We start from the raw sequence: 19163 nt of genomic DNA, 5'->3' as shown, positions 1-19163 counted from the left end.
TGTAACCAGACTAGGTCGTGAGAAGCTGGGAAGGTGAGTTGAGCAGCCAAAGGGGCGGGCCGTGCGTTATAAGATTCGGGGAGGAGGGGGGTGGACGGGCAGGAGTGAGGTCCAAGGGAGGAGGGTGAGCTAGCATGTGTTGCCTGGAGACGGCTTGGGACTCTGTTGCCTGGAGACCTGGCAGCCGGTGAGCGTCCAAAGGGCAGTGAGAGGGGGGTAGGTACTGACCAGACACAGCAGAGCCAAGGCCATGGCTGGACACCAGAAGGAGAAGGCGATCGCAGATGAGGTCCACCAGAACCAGATCCTGCGGGAATTGTACCTCAAAGAGTTACGAACCCAGAAACTCCACACGCAGTATCATGTGAATCCACTCCGCAAGGGTGAGGGGAGCTGCGGGATGGAGGAAGGGAAAGGGGGCGCCCCCAGGAAGGAGCCGGCAGAGGTGCGGGCGGGGTGCTGGGTGGAGCACAGTAGGAGACGCCTCCTGTGACCTCTCACCCCTTCATAGCCTTCAGGAACCATGACTTTGAGGTTGGAGAGGGGTCTCACCCCCCATCACATCGAACGTATTAGATACATTAAAATGCATCCACGTCCTGATTAAATAACATTTTATTGTAAAAAATTTGAAAGGCTTTTTACAAATTTGCTTTTGAAATATTTTGCAGGTTTTATGTTTTCTTTTGCATGTGTTTTGGTTTGTTGCTATTAAAGGATTTCTTTCCGTCGTCTAACATTGTCTTAAGACCTTCAGAAAGTTCAAGGGGAGCCAACTCAGGGTCCAACGTGTCCCCTGATAAAATGGCCGCACCCCCACTCCTCACTTTGCACATTCCTGGGCCGGTTTCATCTGGTCTTGTAACATCAGCTCCCCCTAAATGCCACCGAGTCTCAAATGGAGCCCCAGCCCCACATCCCCAGCCACCTCCCGGCTCCCTTCCCCTGGACATCCCTTAGGCACCTCAGACGCACCGGTTCAGAAAACCGGGCTCGTCCCGCACCCCTCCCCCACCTGCAGCTACTCCAGAATATTTGGTTTTAGCCAAAGGCACCACAGCCCTTCTCTCTCCCAAGTTAGAAGCTTGGGAGTCATCCTCAGTCTCTCTCTCCCTCCCTCCACACAGCTGAGTAGGCACTGTCCTGTTTGTTCCTTATCCTTTCTCTCACATGATGGTTCCCATGTTCCCGCCTCAGTGGGAAACACCATCATGCATGGCGAGGTCTCTCTGCCTCACTTATCTCCGCTCTCTCTCCATCCTCACTCCCAGGCCCTCGTCAATCCTGCCTGCATTGGTCTGATGGGCTCTTAACTCTCTCTTTCCCTCCAGGCCCAGCTCTCCAACCCTCCCCTACACCACTGCTGGCGAAAGCTGTGCTAAAGGGGATTTGATCATCCAGTCCCTCTGTAAAATCCTCAGTGGTCCCACAGATTCTGAGCTAAGGTTTAACCTGATCAGTACCTAAGGTCCCCATGGATCTAGCTCTGCTGCCCACCCAGCTTCATCCTGACTCCCCTCCCAACCCGCACACTGTTCTTTTAATAAAAATTTTAGTGCCTGTTCTGCACCAGCCACAGCTCTTTTCTATCCCACCATATTTAGATGCATGGATTTCCTACATCATCTTCAGTTTCATAAATATTGTTCCTTCTTTCCGAACTTCTCCCCCAGTCCTGGGCCTGATTAACTGTAGTCCACTGCAGCCCAGCTTTGTAAAGAAAATGTAATGTCATTTTTAAAAACAGAATTTGCATATAGTTAAGGTGTATCACGTGATGTTTAGATATACATATACATATACACAGTGAAGTGATGACGACAGTCAGCTAAGTAGCGTATCCACCTTCTCACATACTTACCTTTGCGGGGGGCGGGGTGAGAGTACAGAAAATGTACGTCTTCATTTAGCTTATAACTAACCTGGTTTTCCTCTGGAGCCGCCAACTACTAATTCCAAGAAAACCAGTTAACGTCCAATTCTGTTTAAACTTGGTCTATTTCAACAATTTAAATAATTCCTTCAAGCGGCGTCCAGGCTTCCTAGGAAAAGCGCTTGGTCTCCCAGCTCATGGTCCTTGGGTACATGATTAATATGATCCATTGGGATTAAGTGAGGAAATATAAGAATTTGTATCTATGTTTACACTTATGTATAAAGAAAGAAATGATGCTTTGTTAATATATGACAATAGTGCATAGAGACTATATAAATATTCATATGCGGAAGTTTTTTTACTGGTAGGAGTTTGAGATAAAACACTTGGAGATCACTGGTTCCTTCTGGCCTCTGCTCATTTACTACTACTCTCCTCCTAGCTCCTTCCACTAGAGTTACTCTGCCTCTCGATGTTTCTCTAACTCACCAACCTCACTCTTGGATCCTTCCCACGTATCCTCACACAGCAAATTTATTCAGGACTCTGCTCTAATGTATGTCCTTAGAGACATAGCACCCACACTACACCCCACCATCAACATGGGTTTACCCATGTAACCTGCTTTATGTTGTGCATCCCATTTATATTTGCTTGATATTATGTATCTGTTTATTGAGTATCACCACAAATAGAGTGGAAGCCCAGGGAGTACGGGGACCTTCTCTTTCTTGTTTGCAGCCCCATCTCCAGTGCACCAGTAATTACGGGCTGAATAGATGTCCGTGGATCCTACACCTCTGTTATCACATGGCCTGCTGGGTATATATCACTATCTCTGGCTGCCTGGTATGTCTGCATCCCCATAGACCAGTCTGTCCCAGAGAACATTCTGTGATGATGAGTCTCTATCTGTGCTGCCCTACATGGTAGCCAGTAGCCACATGTGGCTGTTGATCATTTGAAATACAGCTGATGGGACTGAGGAATGAATTTTCAATTGTATTAAATTTAAATTATTCAAATTCAAGTCGCCGCATGTGGTTGGTGGCCACCATACAGGACAGTGCCTCTCAGATTGTGAGGTCCCTGAAGGTCTTATGCCCTAGTGCCCAGCACAATACCTGACACATGACAGACACTCAGAAAATGCTGACTGGGTGTCTGGGCTAGGGTGGGTCTTAGAGAGGCCAGGAAGATCATTTTTTAACTTGAATCTGTGATGCTGTTTTTCTCTAGTTCACACAATCGCCAGAAAGCCCATGTCTTGGCATGATAACCTGGAGGAACCTGCAGATGGTAAGTCTGGGGTCTGAGAATACCGTTGAGATAGAGCATGGAGAGGCAGCCAGCTGGGAGCCTCTCAGGGCAGTGGTTCTTTGGGGCAGGCCTCAGTCCTCTGTTTGATCATCTGAAAACGGGGCTCATACTGATAAAGCTCACAAGAGACTGACACATTCAAATAAACAGCCAGTTTATTAACCGTCAAGCCAAAAAACATGTTCCTAATGTCCCTGACATTACGGTCATTCATCCATCCAATACTTAGCTGTTACAAGCACAGGTTCTGGAGTCCTACTAACTGAGTTTAAATTCTGATTCTGCCACTCGTTAACTGTGTGACTTTGAGCAAGTTTTTTAACCCCTCTGAGCCTATCTGTTAGAGGCATTGTGAGGATTAAACAAAATAACCCAAGTGCTTAGAAGAGTATCTGGTACACTGGCGATCAGGACATGTTATTTTTTTCATTATTACCATGTGATAGTCACTAGGATGGGGCTGGGGATCTCATACCATAGTCAAGGAGACAGACTAGTAAATACACAGGTAAACAGAGAACAAGATTGGGATGGCAGCGGCATAGAAAACAGGTGCCCACCTCAGGCAGTGGAGTTCTGGGAAGTCTTCTTGGAGGAGGGAATAAGAGGGTGAGGTGGAGTATGTCAGGGTGAGAAGAATGTGGAAGGACATTCCAGGTATATGGAAAAGCACAGAAATGAGATACCAGCATGGCCCACAGACTGTGAGTAGTTTGGCATGGCTGGGATGTACGGGTGAATGGGGGCCACGTTTGGGAATGAGGGAAGAGAGATACTTGATGGGAAGCCTAATCTTTCCGGCAAGCTCTCCTCCTTCCCCTCTACCTTCTTAGAGTGGAGTTTGATAGAGGAAAGATGTGTGATTTTTTTTTTTAATTTATTTATTTCATTATTATTTTTTGGCTGTGTTGGGTCTTCGTCTCTGTGCAAGGGCTTTCTCCAGTTGCGGCGAGCGGGGGCTACTCTTCATCGCGGTGCGCAGGCCTCTCACTATCGCAGCCTCTCTTGTTGAGGAGCACAGGCTCCAGATGCGCAGGCTCAGCAGTTGTGGCGCACGGGCCCAGTTGCTCCGCGGCATGTGGGATCTTCCCAGACCAGGGCCCGAACCCATGTCCCCTGCATTGGCAGGCAGACTCTCAAACACTGCGCCACCAGGGAAGCCCAAGATGTGTGATTTTTGTAGAAGGACAGGGTAGGAAGTGAGGGGTGGGAAGGAGGCGTGAGGATCTCATAGCATCACAGAGACAGACAAGTAAATAGACTAATAGAGAACAATCCAAGAAAGTAAGGTTGTTATCTGCAGTGGAGACATCAGCCTGGCTACAATAAAGGATAGGAGCTGGGGACTTGCAGCAATAAGGAAAATAACAGGTGGTGAGGGGCTCAAACACCGGGCAGGAGTTCATTACTAGCTGCCTTGTATTCAGGATAAGCTCGGCCCGAGGCCAGGTCCTGTATTCACAGTCCTTCATTTACTTCTCAGACATCTTGCTGAGGTAGATATTTTCCTCGCATTTTGCAGATGAACAAAGTGAGACCCTTGACTACTGTCAAGCTAGTAGTGGAAGGGCCACGAATGCCCAACTACAAAGCCAGCTTCTTCCCCTTGTCAGACTGCCTCTCTCAAATTGAGACTGGCTAGGGTAGATTGCAAATGAAATTTGTCTAAGTCCTTAAGCCGTGGAGTTACAGATATACCTCGTGTTGACAGCCATGCTGATTTCAATCCAGAAGGATCTGACCTCACTTGGTACAGCCCAGCTCCTCACTCTCTCTGCTGCAGCTACTTTGCCCAAACTCGCTCATGCCCCAGGACATTTGTTCTTGCTGCCTGTGACGTGCTTTTCCTCTGCCTCTCTCAGGGCTGTCTCCTACGAGCCTTCCTACTGAGTAGCCAGCCCTGCCCCTTTGCCAACTCCCTTCTTCAGAGTTTGCATCACTGTCTGCCACCATTGGGTTTGTTTTTATAGGTGTATATTGTGTCCCCTGTCCCCTCACCTAGACTACATCTCCAGGAGACCAGGGACCATGTCTATCTCACTCTGCTCTACCTCCAGGGCCCAAACAGTGCCTGGCGCAGAGTTTGTGCTCAACAAATGTTTGTTGAGAGATGAGTGGAGGAACCAGATACCTGTGTCGCGAGGCCTAGGCAAGCCTCTGAGGCCGATGCTCTGCCTCTAAGAAAGGATGTGCCAGAGTCAAGGGCACAGGATCTCTTTTTTTGTCCCAAAGCCTGACGTCTTCATAACTCATGCCTCATCTCCCAGCCAGGTTTCTAAATCTTATCCACCATGCTGCCCAGGGACCAAGGAAGAAATACCTCGAGACACAGACTGAAAGTCAAGAGATTGGATGGGACTCAGAGCCCTTGGTAAGTGTGTCTCCTTCACTTGGAAGGTCAGAGGTAATCCAGTGGTGGCTCAGAGAACAGAGTATGGAGCTGACTGCCTGGGCTTGACCTCTGGCTACCACGTACTAGCTGTGTGACCCTGGTAAGCGACTAAGCTCTTTTGTGACTAAGTTTGCTCCTAGTACAGTGGAGATATTACAGCACTTATCTCATGAGATTGTTCCGAGGCTTAAATGGGGTGGTGTTTGTAAGGCGCTTAGAACAGTGCATGGCATGTAGTGAATGCTGGTAAGTGTGGATTAAGCAAAGCTTGCTGATGACAGACGGCCTGAGTTTGCTCTCCCAGGTGTTAGTAGAGTGGTCTCGGGCATATCACCTACATCTCTAAATTCTGTCCCCTTCTCTGGAAAATGCAAATGCCCGTAACATATTTGCCTCGTTGATTGGAGCAATCAATCCTAGGTGCAAGGAGCCTGGCAAACGCAGTCTTTAGCACATGATCTCCCTAAATGATATAGGGCTTCTGTTCCTGAGGAAGAAATGCAGGATTTTGAATAGACAACTTGAAGAGCTTCCTGCTATACTTGTCTTTCAACTCTGATTATGTCTTTCCTCATATAGAAGGTTTTAATTTTTAAGTAGTCAAATGTGCCCATTGTTTCCATTTTGGCTTCTGGGTTTTGTACCTTACTTAGGAAAACCTTCAAAAACCAGAGTTACAAAACACCTAACTTTGCTCTGTATTTCCCCCTAAGTTGTTATTACTCTTCTTGTTGTTAACATTTGGCTATGAGCCCATCTGTTTCTTTTGTGGAAGATGTGAGGCTGGAGACACTGTTCCTCAACTGTGTCAGAATTTCCCTCATTACCTCAAAGGCACCAAGACCTGCACACCCTGTCTTTATATTTGCTGCCCTGCCGATGCCTCCTGGCCCCCAGCCCTCACTCCTTGAGAAGTCCTACTCACCCTACATGAAATCCAGGCGTCACCTCTTCCCTAAAGCCCATTAAGACACTTCTGTCCCCCACTTCCCCTGGGCTTCTTGAGCACCATGTGCTCTTGCTGAGCTCCAGCTCAATATCAGTGCATCAATGTAACCTGGCAACCCTGGAGCCAGACAGCCTGCGTCCAATCCCAGCTCCAACGCTCTCTAGCTTCGTGAACTTAACCTCTCTTAACTTCCATTTATCTGCCTTAACATGGGGATAATAGTATCAACACTTGAAGGTTTGTTGTGAGGATGAACTGAGACATATATAAACTGCTTAGGATGGTACCCAGCACACAGCGCGTGCTCAGTCAATGCGGGCTACTGTGATGCTGAGGGGGAAGAATAGACAAGGGGGCACGGGGCCCAACTGAGGACCAACTCGGTGCTTCTCCTGGCCTGTTGGCTTAATCCCTGTTGTCTTTATCTGGTGAGTAATTTTCTAGTGTGCTCCCTTCCCAAGAGCTCCCCACACCCTGTAGTCCTCATATTTCCACAGGCGCCTGTCTTTCTCACCCATTTATACAACTCCGGTCTGGGCATGGCTCTGCAACCCCTGGTTCTGCGCAGGGCTACTGCATGGAGATTGGAATAAACAGCTCAGTGAGTCGGGTTTTACCACTGAAGAGTGCAAATAGCTGCTCATTTGTAATAGCCCCTCTTCAGATATGGGGCATCGCGTTAGAGGGAAGAGACTGTGCAAGACAGGGAAAGGCTTCCAGCAGGAGCCCTCACCTCTTACCCAAGGAGGACTGAGTCCAGAGGGAGAGGTGCTGTGGGGCAGCTGGGGAAGAGATAAACGCTCAAAGGGTAAAGGAGGAGGATGGGAGGCGGGGCCACATAATTTACAGTGAATAAGGGAATGGAGAGGGGGCTTGTGAACGAAGGAAGGCGGAGTGAAGAAAAAATCCTCCAAGTGAGATAACTAAGCAATGTAGAAAAATATCACAAAGCACAAGTCATTTAACTCACTACTCTTCATTTTCTTAAAGAGAAAAGGCCTGGCTCCCATGGGTACAAAGCGTATGGGTAGAAGTGTTGCATCTTTGACCAGCACATCTCAGGGCAGGCCCACCAGCCATGATAGGAAAGAGAAGTGAGACTGGCTTGGCCAGCCCTGCCCTGCGTGGGCCCCCAGATCACTAGTCACTATGGGGTCTCAGAGGGTCTGGAAATATACCACGCCTGTTCATATTAAACCTGGGGACAATGCCATCAGATGGCACTGGTGGCAAAGTAAGAAAGCGTACCCAGAAAACTTAGATCCAGGGGTCATGAAACCATAAAAGGTAATTAAGCTTTCAGAATGATATGTTTGGGAGCGGAAGAGGTTTGATCAGCCCCAACTTAACACAGGGCTCCTGCCCCCAGCGGCACCTTGCCCCGCACAGGCAGAGAACTCCAACCCCAATACTGGGACTCTGGGGAAGCCACACTCAGTGAGTATCGCTCAGCCTCTGGTCTCCTGGTAACATTTGCTGAAAGTATAACCTTTTGGTTAATGGCACAGTGTAGCTTCTGTGAGATTTGTGTGTCCCGGGGCTCACTCTTACTCAGTTCCCTGTGTAACTACTTCAACAACATCCAATCTTTCATTCAGCAAATATGTCTCGAGTCCCGTGTGTGTGCTGGATACTGTTCCAGGTGCTGGGATACAGATGCAGCACCTCCCCTCATGGAGCTTCCATGCCAGTGCGGGGAAGAGTCCACAGGCCTCTACCGTAGACAGCGGGAAAGGGCAGTGCAGCAAATCTGCACAGGTTATTCTCATGCAACCCTGCAAGTCTTTTGGTGGAAATGTTGTCTTCCTTTCACAAACAGGGTTTAGCGAGGAAAAGCACCAGAGGCTGCACATCAAGAGACTGAGGCCTAATTCAAGTCCAGGTCCCTACAAGCCCAGGTCTTCCCCCTTCCCCACTGGCTTCTTTCTGATGTCTGCATTCCCCTCTCTAGGTCAACCCGCAACGCGATGACCACAGGCTGAACCACTTCAGGGTCTACAATGACATCACCCTGTACAAGGCTAAAATGTGGAGCTTGGGAGAAGATGATCACCACAAGTAGTATTCCCGCAATGCTGTCAATCGCTGTCGTTAATGCCCAAAGTGTGTGCTTCCCAGGTTAAAAAAAGATACTTTAAAGCCGAGGTCTGACTTTTACTGTCCTGAGTCTCACATTTCTCCCTTCTGGTTCATATCCTTAATTTAATAAACTAGGGGGAGAATTCCAGTTAAAGATGGCAAACTAAAGGCCTACAATATCTCCTCTGGCTTCCAGACCCCAGTAAAGGATAATAAATGGATTTTTTAAAAGGCATGAACCCACAACAGAGAAAATGAGACAGACACATTAGCAGCCAAGAAGACTGAAGCCATGTTTAAAAGATGGAAAGCTGATGGAAGAGGGTGGAGGAAACCACAAAATGCGAGCAGGACACCTCTGAGCACAGAGCTCCGCCCCCCAGAACTCTGGAGGGAGGTCAGGACTCTGGACAGAGTGGGGAGTGTTGGAGGGAACTGAAATGGCCACTGGGAGGGGGTCTGCAGGGAGTCTCCTCCACACACCCCAGTGCCAGGCGTGTAACAGCTCCCACGCTGGAGGTTTACTCTTGGAGAAATGGGCAAAGCCCAGGGCTCAGGGACACTAAGTAAGACGTGGGGTAGGAGTGAGGTGTAACGCTGCAGACAACGACCATCTGTGAAAGGAAGGTTGGACCCCTCACCCTGCACATGCTGCATTTTTACCCTGGGTTTGAAGCTAGAGGGCTCCTTTCTGAAAAAGTGAAACAGCTCTAAAGAAAAGACCCCCCCACATGATGCCATTTGAAGGTCCTGGGAAACAAGAACCAGGGAATGTCCAGGCAGGTGAACACACGGAGGTGCCGGGAGAGTCACTCGCCCAGAGCAGGCGTGGACGCCTTGTGCACTGCCCCCACCCTGCCCCCAAATCCCTTGCTCTCTGCATCTCTTCCATCTGGCTCTTCCTGACTTATGCCTTGAAGGGTGAAGCCATATATTGCTGTGGTCACTCCTGCTTTTGTATCCTGACAAGATTGAATGGAAGCTCCAATGCTGAGTGGCCTCACCCTGACAGCCATTTTCATACAAGGCTGGACTAGACCAATTATTAATGACTACATGGGAATCTAGAAGGGTGCCAGTATCTGTTACAACCTTTTTGCTCTAAGGAATCCACGGTCCATGACCAAAGGGTGACCTGTGATATCATAGAAAGAGATTTGGTCTTTTCCTGGTTCCTGACGCAGAGCTCCTAAATCCTTTGTAATTTCCTAAAGGATAGGGGTGGTAGGAGGGTCTTTTGTTCTAATGAGGTGACTCTTAGCAGCCTCTAGGCAGCTTCAGCATGGGGGCTGCTCCCCAGGAAGACCAAGCCTTGGTTAGAAACTTGCAACTTTCAGCCCCACCACCCAACCTCTGGGGAGGGAGGAGGAGCTCAAGATTGAATTAATCACCAGTGGCCCATGATTTCATCAATCATGCCCACATAGTGAAACCTCCAAAGACCCCTAGACTGCAGGGTTTGGAAAGCTTCCAGGTGGGTGAACACATCAAGGTGCTGGGAGGGTGGCAGTGTTTTAACTATCAGGATTTGTGGCTTGAGTGTGCCTGGCATTTGGATGCACCTGGTCTTCCTTTAAGGTAGTGTAGATTATTGCTAGATTACTGGATTTTCTTGAGTGGTCATTAGCTTACAACAGTCTCCTGAATGCCTTTAAAATTCCCTGTCTTTAATCCCCTAGTGGGATTTCTAAACGAATTATCCTACTCTATCCCTATCAGATTCACCTCCAACATTTTATCATTTGTACTTTCAATGCCACAAAATATCTCCAAGAGTCCCTTTAATGTGAAGTTTTCTGCCAGCGTCACTTCCTCTGGGACATCATCATCCTTTCCATCATTTTCCTCATTCTGTTAAGTTCACATTCACTATTTCTCTGGCTGCATCTCTATCTAGTCTCTACAGCAGCAGCCTTGTCTCCATTCCCTCATCACCTATCTCTCCTATAACTCCATTTGCATTCTATTCAATTTTACTTCCAACCTTACCACTTTTCATTTCTTTGCTGCACTTTCATCTGTTGGTCAATTCCCTCTTTCAATTCCTTACTTTTGTAAAATGCCATGTGGGTTTATCACTGGAGATGAGGAGACAACACAACTGCACTCTTTGCCACTTGTGCATGAACTAAATAACAGGTGTGCAGTGACCAATCACCCACATACTTCAAAAGAAGTGATATTTGGTCACTATTCATTATGTATCTTTTATGCAGTGGTTTATGGACTGAAGAGCCAGCAGCAAAGTTTCTACTTTCTGCAATTACTTGGTTAACAATACTTTGGTAACTGAAACATGAACAGTCTTGTCGAGAAACACTGCTGCTATAGCTGCACCTTGATAGCTGAAGTCCACGTATATTGGAACAAAGCAAAGCAAGAACAGCCTGGACTCGGTAATGGGAACTGCTAGCTCCTACTTATCTTTCAATGCATGGAATTTCGTTTTAAAGCAGTATGAGGGCTAATACTGAGTTCTATAAAGTATACCTCTGAAATTAAGGGAAGTGATTCCATTTGCTACAAAGAAAAAAAAAAAAGGAAAGAAGGTACATTGTTTTCAAAACCTTTAGAAGTACTCAAATCAGTAATTTACTTTTGTCCCTACCAGTGTGAACTCTGGCAATCTGTGTTCACCTTTCTTAAAACTCTCAATATGTTCCACATATAATTCAAAGTCTCTGAGCTGAGGCTCCTTATTGGAATTACTATACATCACCCCATTCACTGCTATTGTACAGATTGTCAAAACAGGTCAGGGTTAAACATTGTGGTCTTCTGAGAACACGACTTGTTTGCTTAGAATTTGGTTCATTGAAATTAGTTTACAAAAGCTAAATTCATTCTTTTTGTTCTAGAAACTCAATATCGTAGGAAACCAGAGAGATCCTTTTTTAAGTCCCAATGATGCTACAAGGAAACAATGTGAAAATTAGTTGCTTTTTCTGCCTAAGCATATAGAGCTCTCAGATATCTGTAGCCTCCTTAAAGTACGGCTTCTAAACTGGAATAGAGAGAGGAGGGCAGGGAAGCTGTCTTCCTTTCCCACCTTTCAAGACACAGGAAAGCCCAACACGTAACATGGCCCGCTCACCACATCCAACCTCTGCACAGCTCCCAGCCAGCAATGGAGAAGCTTCAAATAAGCACCACCATGGCTCAGCAGACATTAGGGAGAGCCACCCCACCCAGCAAAATAATCCTACACAGCTATACACTCTCACACGGCAGGCAGTGCCCTAAGTATTTTACACATATTAACTCAATGCTGACAGGAACCCTTTTGGTAGATACCATTATCATGTCTACATGGAGATGACAAAGCACAGAAAAATTAACTTGCCCAAGGTCAAGCAGCAAGGATGCAGCAGAGCCAGGTGTCAGACCGAGCAGTCTGGCCCCAGAATCCATGCTTTTAACTTCCACAGGGCTCATTTATTTATCATCAATAAATGGCAGTATTATTTAATATGTAAAAAGTAACTTCTAAATCTTTTAGTCCTGAGTTTTTAACCAAGAATATATATTTCTCTGAAAATTTTTCTTTAGTTTATTGAAAGAAGTTTTACAAAAGGAAACCAACAGAAGGGATCCAATTGCATTGTGAACTCCCAAGTCTCCATCCCTTTTTCTTGGTCTTTGTTTACAAAGATGCTGCTTATTTAGCGTGTTCGGCTCTTCATTTTCTCTCTTGTCCGTTTTCCGGGCCTCTTCTGCAGAAAAGGAAGCACCACATGTATTCACACAGCAGTTGGCCTTCTGCCCCAGGGTCAGGATACAGGGAAAGTAAGGGAACGGGGAGGGGCGGGGTGGGAGAGGAAGCTGCTCTGGCCCCTCACCTGCGCCCCCGGCTCACTTACATTTGATCCTTTCTTTCCAGGCCTCTTGAGGCCCTTGCCATGAGCTGTCTTGGCCCGGAAGCTGGATACATCATCATAGCTCTCACGAGTGTTCCACTTGGAGCCTTTCTTCTTCCCACCATAACCAAACTTCTGGTTTTTATAGCGTCGCTTGGCACTGGGCCTGGAAAAAAGCGGTCTTACACGTTACCCTCAGCACTGCAAATCCTGATGAATGTAATGACCCAACAATACCCTCAGTTTCCTATCTGTACAGGTACTACTGTACCTAGAATCTCATCCTTGGCCCTACATTTCTACTCTACAAACTCCCCAGGCAAGCTCATCTATTTACAGTCTTAACCACCAAAGCAGGAAAACAAAGCAAGAATCAGGAAAAGACCCAGATATATCATGTGGCTTACCACTTATCTTCAGAAACCTTTCTATTTAAACTAAATCTTGCTAAATCATCCTCAGTTGTTTCAATTCCTCTCAAGGATATTAAATGCAGTTAACATTCAGGTGTAATACATTTTAAAACTGGTCATCCCACAGGAATCTCAATTCACCATATCCAAAGTCACACGTCACCTCCCTTCTAGACTGGTTTCAGCTCCTGTATCTATGTCCTAACTTGAGGCTGGTGGTCCTACCATCTACTCAGCCACCCACACTATGAACCTGGAGTGGGCCTTGATTCTTCCTTCTTTCGTTCTCTACACCCAGCTCGGTTACTGAGACCTGCTAATTTAACCTCTTGAATATTTCTTCAACCCATTGTCTCTTCTCTACCCCCGTTAACACTTCTAGGTCATTATCCTTGTTCTCTGGACTTCTGTAACAGTCCCCGCCTCCCTCACTTACACAAGCAACACTGAAATATTTAAAACATGAACATGACCTGCTCGCTATTTTGAATAAAGCCCATCAGCGGCTCCCCACTGACTGCTGGATACAGCCCAGGCTCCTCACAAGGCCAACAAACACTGCCCAGTACTAGACCCAGGTCCCCCCAGGTACACTGCGCCACTCCTTGCCCACACTGTATCCCTGTGATACCAAATGCTGGCTGCTCTCATCTCTATGCTTTTGCTCATCAGTGTTCTTTCTTCCCGAAACCCCGTGTCTCTCCCGTTCTCCTGGTTAATTCCTTCCTACTCATGCTTCAGACTAAGCTCAGGTGGACCCTCCTCCAGGAAGTCATCACCTGACCCTGACCTCTGGACCATGTCACATACTTCTAAAATGTGCTTCCAGACTACTCTATCTAATGCCTCTATCATAGCATGTACTATATTATACAGAAATGACCATTTCCCCCAGGACGGGTGTCCAGAAATGCATAAAGGTAAACGAAAAGAACCAATAATAATATCCAACATTATCCCCTTCAATCTTCCTAATATTAAGAGGCACTTACAATTTTCTCATTTTCATAGATAAGGAAATTAACATTTAGAAAGGTGAAGTAACCTGCTCAAAGCTACCCTCCAAATGAGTGGCAGAGTCCGGATGGGAACCTTAGGTCTGCACACTTAACCATCACACATGAGGAATCAACTTCTACTGAGCGTTCGCTCAAAATGTGCCAAATCCTGAAATTGCCTCATTTTAAACTTCAAAGACTGATGTGGCTGAACGGGCCCATCACATGGCCTGTAGCTGTGGCCACACTCTCTGCACTGAGGTCACACCGTGAACTGTGGCCCTGCACGCACCACCACCAAAACAGAACCCGGCACCCATACCCCTTCTTCATCTGCTGGCCTTTGGCTCCTTCTTTCTTGCTCCGTGCGACAGGCTTCTGATCTCCCTCAAGGAAGTCCAGTTTATCAGAGAAGCCTGGGAGTGAAGAAGTACTTTGATCAGCGCCATTGCATTTTAAGAAAAGATTAAGCTTCAAAAGAAGGATGTTACTTATGGAGCTGGTATTAAGAGGCCCATCTTGCGCCCCACACCATTCCCAAACTTTAGGTCCAATAGTTCCAAATCAATCAAGCCTCTAGAGCACTATGTGTTTGTTAGAATTAGCAGGTACCCCTGCTCCCCTGCAGCCTTAGGAGAGAATATACTCACCTTTCTGATATTTCTTAATGGCACTCATCATGTGTGCTTTCTCCCGCTGCCGCTTCTGAAGAACTTCTGTTTGCACCTGGACGTGGACACAGGACTGTTAAACCCACTCCAAGCCGGCACTGCAAGTGTCTACATTCTCTCAGTAACCACGCTGTGACATTACCACCACCGCTGAACACTGACCATGTGCCACAACTACACTAAGGTTCTAAGGATATTCTCCATTTCTCGTCTCAACCACCCAGGGAAGTAGAAATTCTTATGACCCCGAAACTGAAGCACAGAGAGGTTACACAACTTGACTGAGTCACACATGAGAAAGTGCGGAGCTGAGATTCACACGCAGGCAGTCTGCACCCTTACCCCATGACACAACCTGCCTACAAAACTGCACCAATCATGTTTATGTCTATATCCAATCCTCCCACTAATTATATTTGGGCAGATTAAATATCTAACCTACTGTTGCTAGGCATGAAAGTACCAAGAGAGAAAACAATCTCCCCGCAAAACAAAGAAACAAAGCTTTAAGGGCAAAAAGAGATGATTAAACTCTAAGGCAGCACTCCTCCATCTCAACACTATGACAGTTTGGGCAGGATCACTCTGTGTGTGGGAGCATGGCCTGTCCTGGGCACCGCAGGGTGTTCAGCAGCCTCCCTGCCCTCTACCCACTAGCTGCCAACAGGACGCTCCCCACCAGGACGCAACGACCAAAAATGTCTCCAGCACTGCCAAATGTTCCCTGGCAAGCAAAACTGTCCCCCACTGAGAAACACAGCCCTGAGGTTTCCTCATATTAGAAACAAGGGGGTAATGGGCCCGACTAAGTTATTCTTTCCTTTGATAACTTAAGTTATGTTAAACCAATTGCCCAAGTCTTTGAGTTGATCTCAACCACCAACCACATCCATCCAATAGATCCACAGCTGCCCTTGTGCAGAGCCCAGGATGCTAATCTGCTCATACCCTGCTGAGGATCCATCAGTGAAATAACTGCAACTGTGCACCCAGATCACAAGTGTTTACGTCCAAAATGTTAACAGAGTCTTAACACCCATGCTGACCCTCTTCACAGTCATTTCTTCCCACAACCCTAAGTTTAGTTCCTGTCATCTTCCTTCTTAGGTAACCATGAAATAAATAAGGAAATCAAGAAAAGTTTCATGGTATGCCTTCTGGTTTTACACTAGAACTCAGTCACAGTTCAAACATACTGGTGCCGTTTTTTCTGATTGGATAACAATCAATAATATGATTGATTCCTTCAAGGACTTTACAATCATCTAGGCCAGTGATTCTCAAACCAGGATGTGTATTGGAAACATCTGAGAAGCTTTAGGGGCAAGGGATGAAAACATACAGATTCCCAGAGTTCCCGAAGCCTAGAAATCTGTTTTGAAGTTTCCCCAGTTGACTGTGCTGTGAGGTCACGTTTGGAAACCATTGATCTGGACCCAATTCTCTGTTGTACAGGTGTGCAAACTGCAGCCCAGAGAGGCGCATGACTTGCCGGGAGCGACCGCACTACCTCTGGCTACACACAGGTGTCCAGAAGGGACTGTGCTCGTGGACACTAGCACCCACGCCACTGTGAAACAGTAAACACACGATGGAACACACACGGGGCACGGAACCAACTCAGACCAAGCAATCTACTGACAAACACACTTGGCCCCATCCCATCCCCGCTCATTTTCCTTCCCACCTTCTTTCCGTATTTCCTAAGTGCTCGAAGCTGCTTAGCCTTTTCCGACTTCTCCATGGCAGCCTGTTTAGCCTGCAGCTTCTGTCGAATCTAAAACACAAAATATTATCAGCTTATGTTATTTGAAAATGGGATGACTGCTGCTTAGGGTGCACTGCAGCAGGGAGCAGTTATTCCCAGCTCTGCAAACTACGGGGCTCCAAGGAACCTTGTGAATCATCTACTTCAAGCCCTGTGTTTTACACACAAGGACAATAAGGCCCAAAGGCTGACCACTTTGTCCAAGACACCAAAAGTCTCAGCCTTGGAGCCAGAACATCAAAGCGACCTCCCTCCTCCCAGTGTGTTGTTTGATCCATTACGCAGAATGGCATTGTACCAGGAGAGAAGACTAACTTCTCTCCATCCCTACTGTCGGCAGACTGTGGTTAAACCAGTCTGCAGCTTCAGCCCCCTTCTCCAATACACCACATACACAATAAAAGCTCAGACAGATATCAGGTACCTAGCAGCTTGCATTAAACATACACATTTCAGTTAAAGGATGAACAGTTGTCAGTTTGAATGTGCAGAGATGGGTCTGGGCTTGTCTCTAGATTAGCTTCCCTGAGTACCACTGAGACAAGAAAATCCAGCTTGAGACCCAAGGGAACTACTTAGGTATATCTTGGATTAGATGTTGGTAATTCTCTGCCTCCCAAATTTGAATGAGGACCAAGTTCTACCTAACTCTAAATTATATCAAATCTGAGCCATATATTAATCCTTCATTTTACAGAAGAGGAAAACCGAGGCCCAGAGAAAGGTAACTGTCTACAAGTTATAGCGCTGCCCCCTGGCATTGGCAGAAAAGAACTATTGTCTTTTCCACACATCATGCCATGACCAAGCCAGTTAGGAAATGCATAAAGGCCATCTTTACTTCAGGGACCACACTTCTTACAGTACTTTCATCCCCTCAACTGTTTAAATTAGGAAAAAGTCATTCTTACATTTATCCAACTGGCGGTGATTGGCATGAATCTGATGTAGATAACTGAGATAATAATTGTCCACTGACAACCCATTCCCTATCAGTGGGCTTATGCCTATGTTTGTTTAAATGTTAAAGGAGATAAGCCAGCTGAATACACTTAAGTACAACGCCTCAGCTATCCGGAGAAAACCATTTCTGTTTCTCACCTTCTGCATCTGCTGATCAGACTTGGCCATCTCTGCAAAATAATCCGTGGGCCGCTTAGTAGGGACTTTGAGCTGACGCAGGCGGGGCAATACTGCAAGCACTGCTGCCTGGGCCTGACAGTAGCTGAGGATGTAGGACAAAAGTGTAAAATAAGCTAAGGGAGAGAGGCCTTACATCCTTTTCACTGCCTCTCATGAGGCATCCAAGGTCAGAAGGACTCTCAACATCTGACCTCCACCAGCAAGAACACACACACAAACAAAAACGGTAATAAAACCTCATTAACTTAATGGGAGAAATTGAGATGTACACTCTTTTTAAAAGGAGTGGGGAGTATTGCTAAAAATAAATTAGTAGTTTAAGAGAATGACCACTTTAGAAGTGCCCATTAACTTACAAACAAATGCCAATTACACAGTCTTATTTGGTCACTAAGAAAAGCCCATATAAGGGCCTTCCATAAGCAAATTTTTGTTCTAATAATTAACTGCACACACACACACACACACAAACTTTAAAACTGAGTATTTGAAAATAAACTGGATTTTAAATTGTGATTGCTGGACAAAGGGGCTCTTCTCTCAACCAGGGAAAATCTCCTAGCTCTTCAGTCCAAAGAAGCCTTCCTCCCTACACCCCGGCTTAGGACACCTCTGAGGAGTACAGGCCCACGGCTTCCCCCTCTCCAGCACAAGAACCCACAACCTCTGCCACATCTGAAAACATACGTACAAGTTCATCTCACGCTGAAAGTCATCTTCTGGATCAACAGCTTTCTGATCCGTGTTCTGAGATGTTGCCTGAGGTCCACGGATTCCCGGTACCGGACCCAGGGTCACATCAAGCCTTTCAACCCATTCCAGATCCCTCTTGAATTCAGCCAAACACTGCTTCAGGCCATTCTAGGAAATTCAGACACTAAGCTCACAAGACAGTAATAGGCCAGTGGACGAAGAGCTAACCCCCAAGACCCCGACAGGTAGTTGACCCTCTTGGCAATACGCAGGTTGTGTCTTTCCTGGGACTAGAACGCAGCCTCCCGAGCACAACGGTGCCTCGCGCGCGTCCCAAGTCCAGCACCCTCCAACCGGGCGCCCGAGCTCACCACGTCGTTCACGGCCTTCTTCGGCCCCTCTAGCACCACGTTGAGGCCTGGCTTCAGAAGCCCTCGGGAAAACGCCTCCTGCAACTACAGGGCACGATCGGCGGTCAGTACCGGGGAGTGAGGACCCCTCTCCCGCGCGCAGCCCCACGAGCTCGGATGACACCTACCTCTTTGTCTGTGACAAGGGAGTCGTCAGAATCCGAGTCCGAACCTGAGAGCGGGGGAGTGTCCATCTCGCAGCACGCACGTCCACACCCGCCGGAGGAAGCGAAGGAACCCGAGGCCCCCGCGCCTGGAAAAGGGCTCCCCTCGTCGCCGCCGCCGCCCGCTTTCAGCCCCCTGCCCTCCCGCCCGCGGCTCCACGTGGACTCGAACCGCACCAGCTCCCGACAGACCCCAGATGCAGCTGAACTTTCTGATCGGAGTTCCGCTTCCGGTTGCTGACACACTTCCGGTTTCCCGTTGCTATAGGAACCGCTCCGGCGTCTGTGAGTGCCGCGTTGCTTGGGATTCGTAGGTGTAGTACCCTGTATACACGCGTGCTCTGGTGATTCAGAGAGCAGAAGCGACAGGTGGGAAGGGTCCCTCGGGGTCATCCGGAGGAGCAGGAAGCCACGAAGGCCAAATGAAAGA

The 19163-nt window shown here is 47.4% G+C and overlaps 2 protein-coding genes across 2 annotated transcripts; one reads left to right on the top strand and one right to left on the bottom strand.

Annotated features, from left to right (window-relative positions):
- Positions 1–250: 250 nt before the first annotated feature.
- On the top strand, positions 251–8599 carry CFAP144 (cilia and flagella associated protein 144). Its single transcript, XM_061186687.1, has 4 exons — positions 251–383; positions 3116–3175; positions 5464–5567; positions 8489–8599. The coding sequence occupies exons 1-4, from the start codon at positions 251–253 to the stop codon at positions 8597–8599; spliced, it is 408 nt and encodes a 135-aa protein (XP_061042670.1).
- Positions 8600–12142: 3543 nt separating this feature from the next.
- On the bottom strand, positions 12143–18920 carry EBNA1BP2 (EBNA1 binding protein 2). The gene is made up of 9 exons (XM_061186686.1): positions 18698–18920; positions 18531–18614; positions 18158–18327; positions 17425–17548; positions 16243–16332; positions 14535–14610; positions 14207–14300; positions 12477–12639; positions 12143–12329 (listed from the first exon to the last, which is right to left on the bottom strand). Exons 1-9 carry the CDS (start codon positions 18761–18763, stop codon positions 12279–12281), a joined length of 918 nt encoding a protein of 305 aa, XP_061042669.1. The 5' UTR covers positions 18764–18920; the 3' UTR covers positions 12143–12278.
- Between the last annotated feature and the right edge of the window lie 243 nt (positions 18921–19163).

The sequence above is a fragment of the Eubalaena glacialis genome, chromosome 3 (assembly GCF_028564815.1).
Source record: "Eubalaena glacialis isolate mEubGla1 chromosome 3, mEubGla1.1.hap2.+ XY, whole genome shotgun sequence".
In the NCBI taxonomy this organism is placed as follows: Eukaryota; Metazoa; Chordata; class Mammalia; order Artiodactyla; family Balaenidae; genus Eubalaena; species Eubalaena glacialis.
Note: the sequence above shows the minus strand (reverse complement) of the source record. Positions and strands in the feature narration are given on the sequence as shown.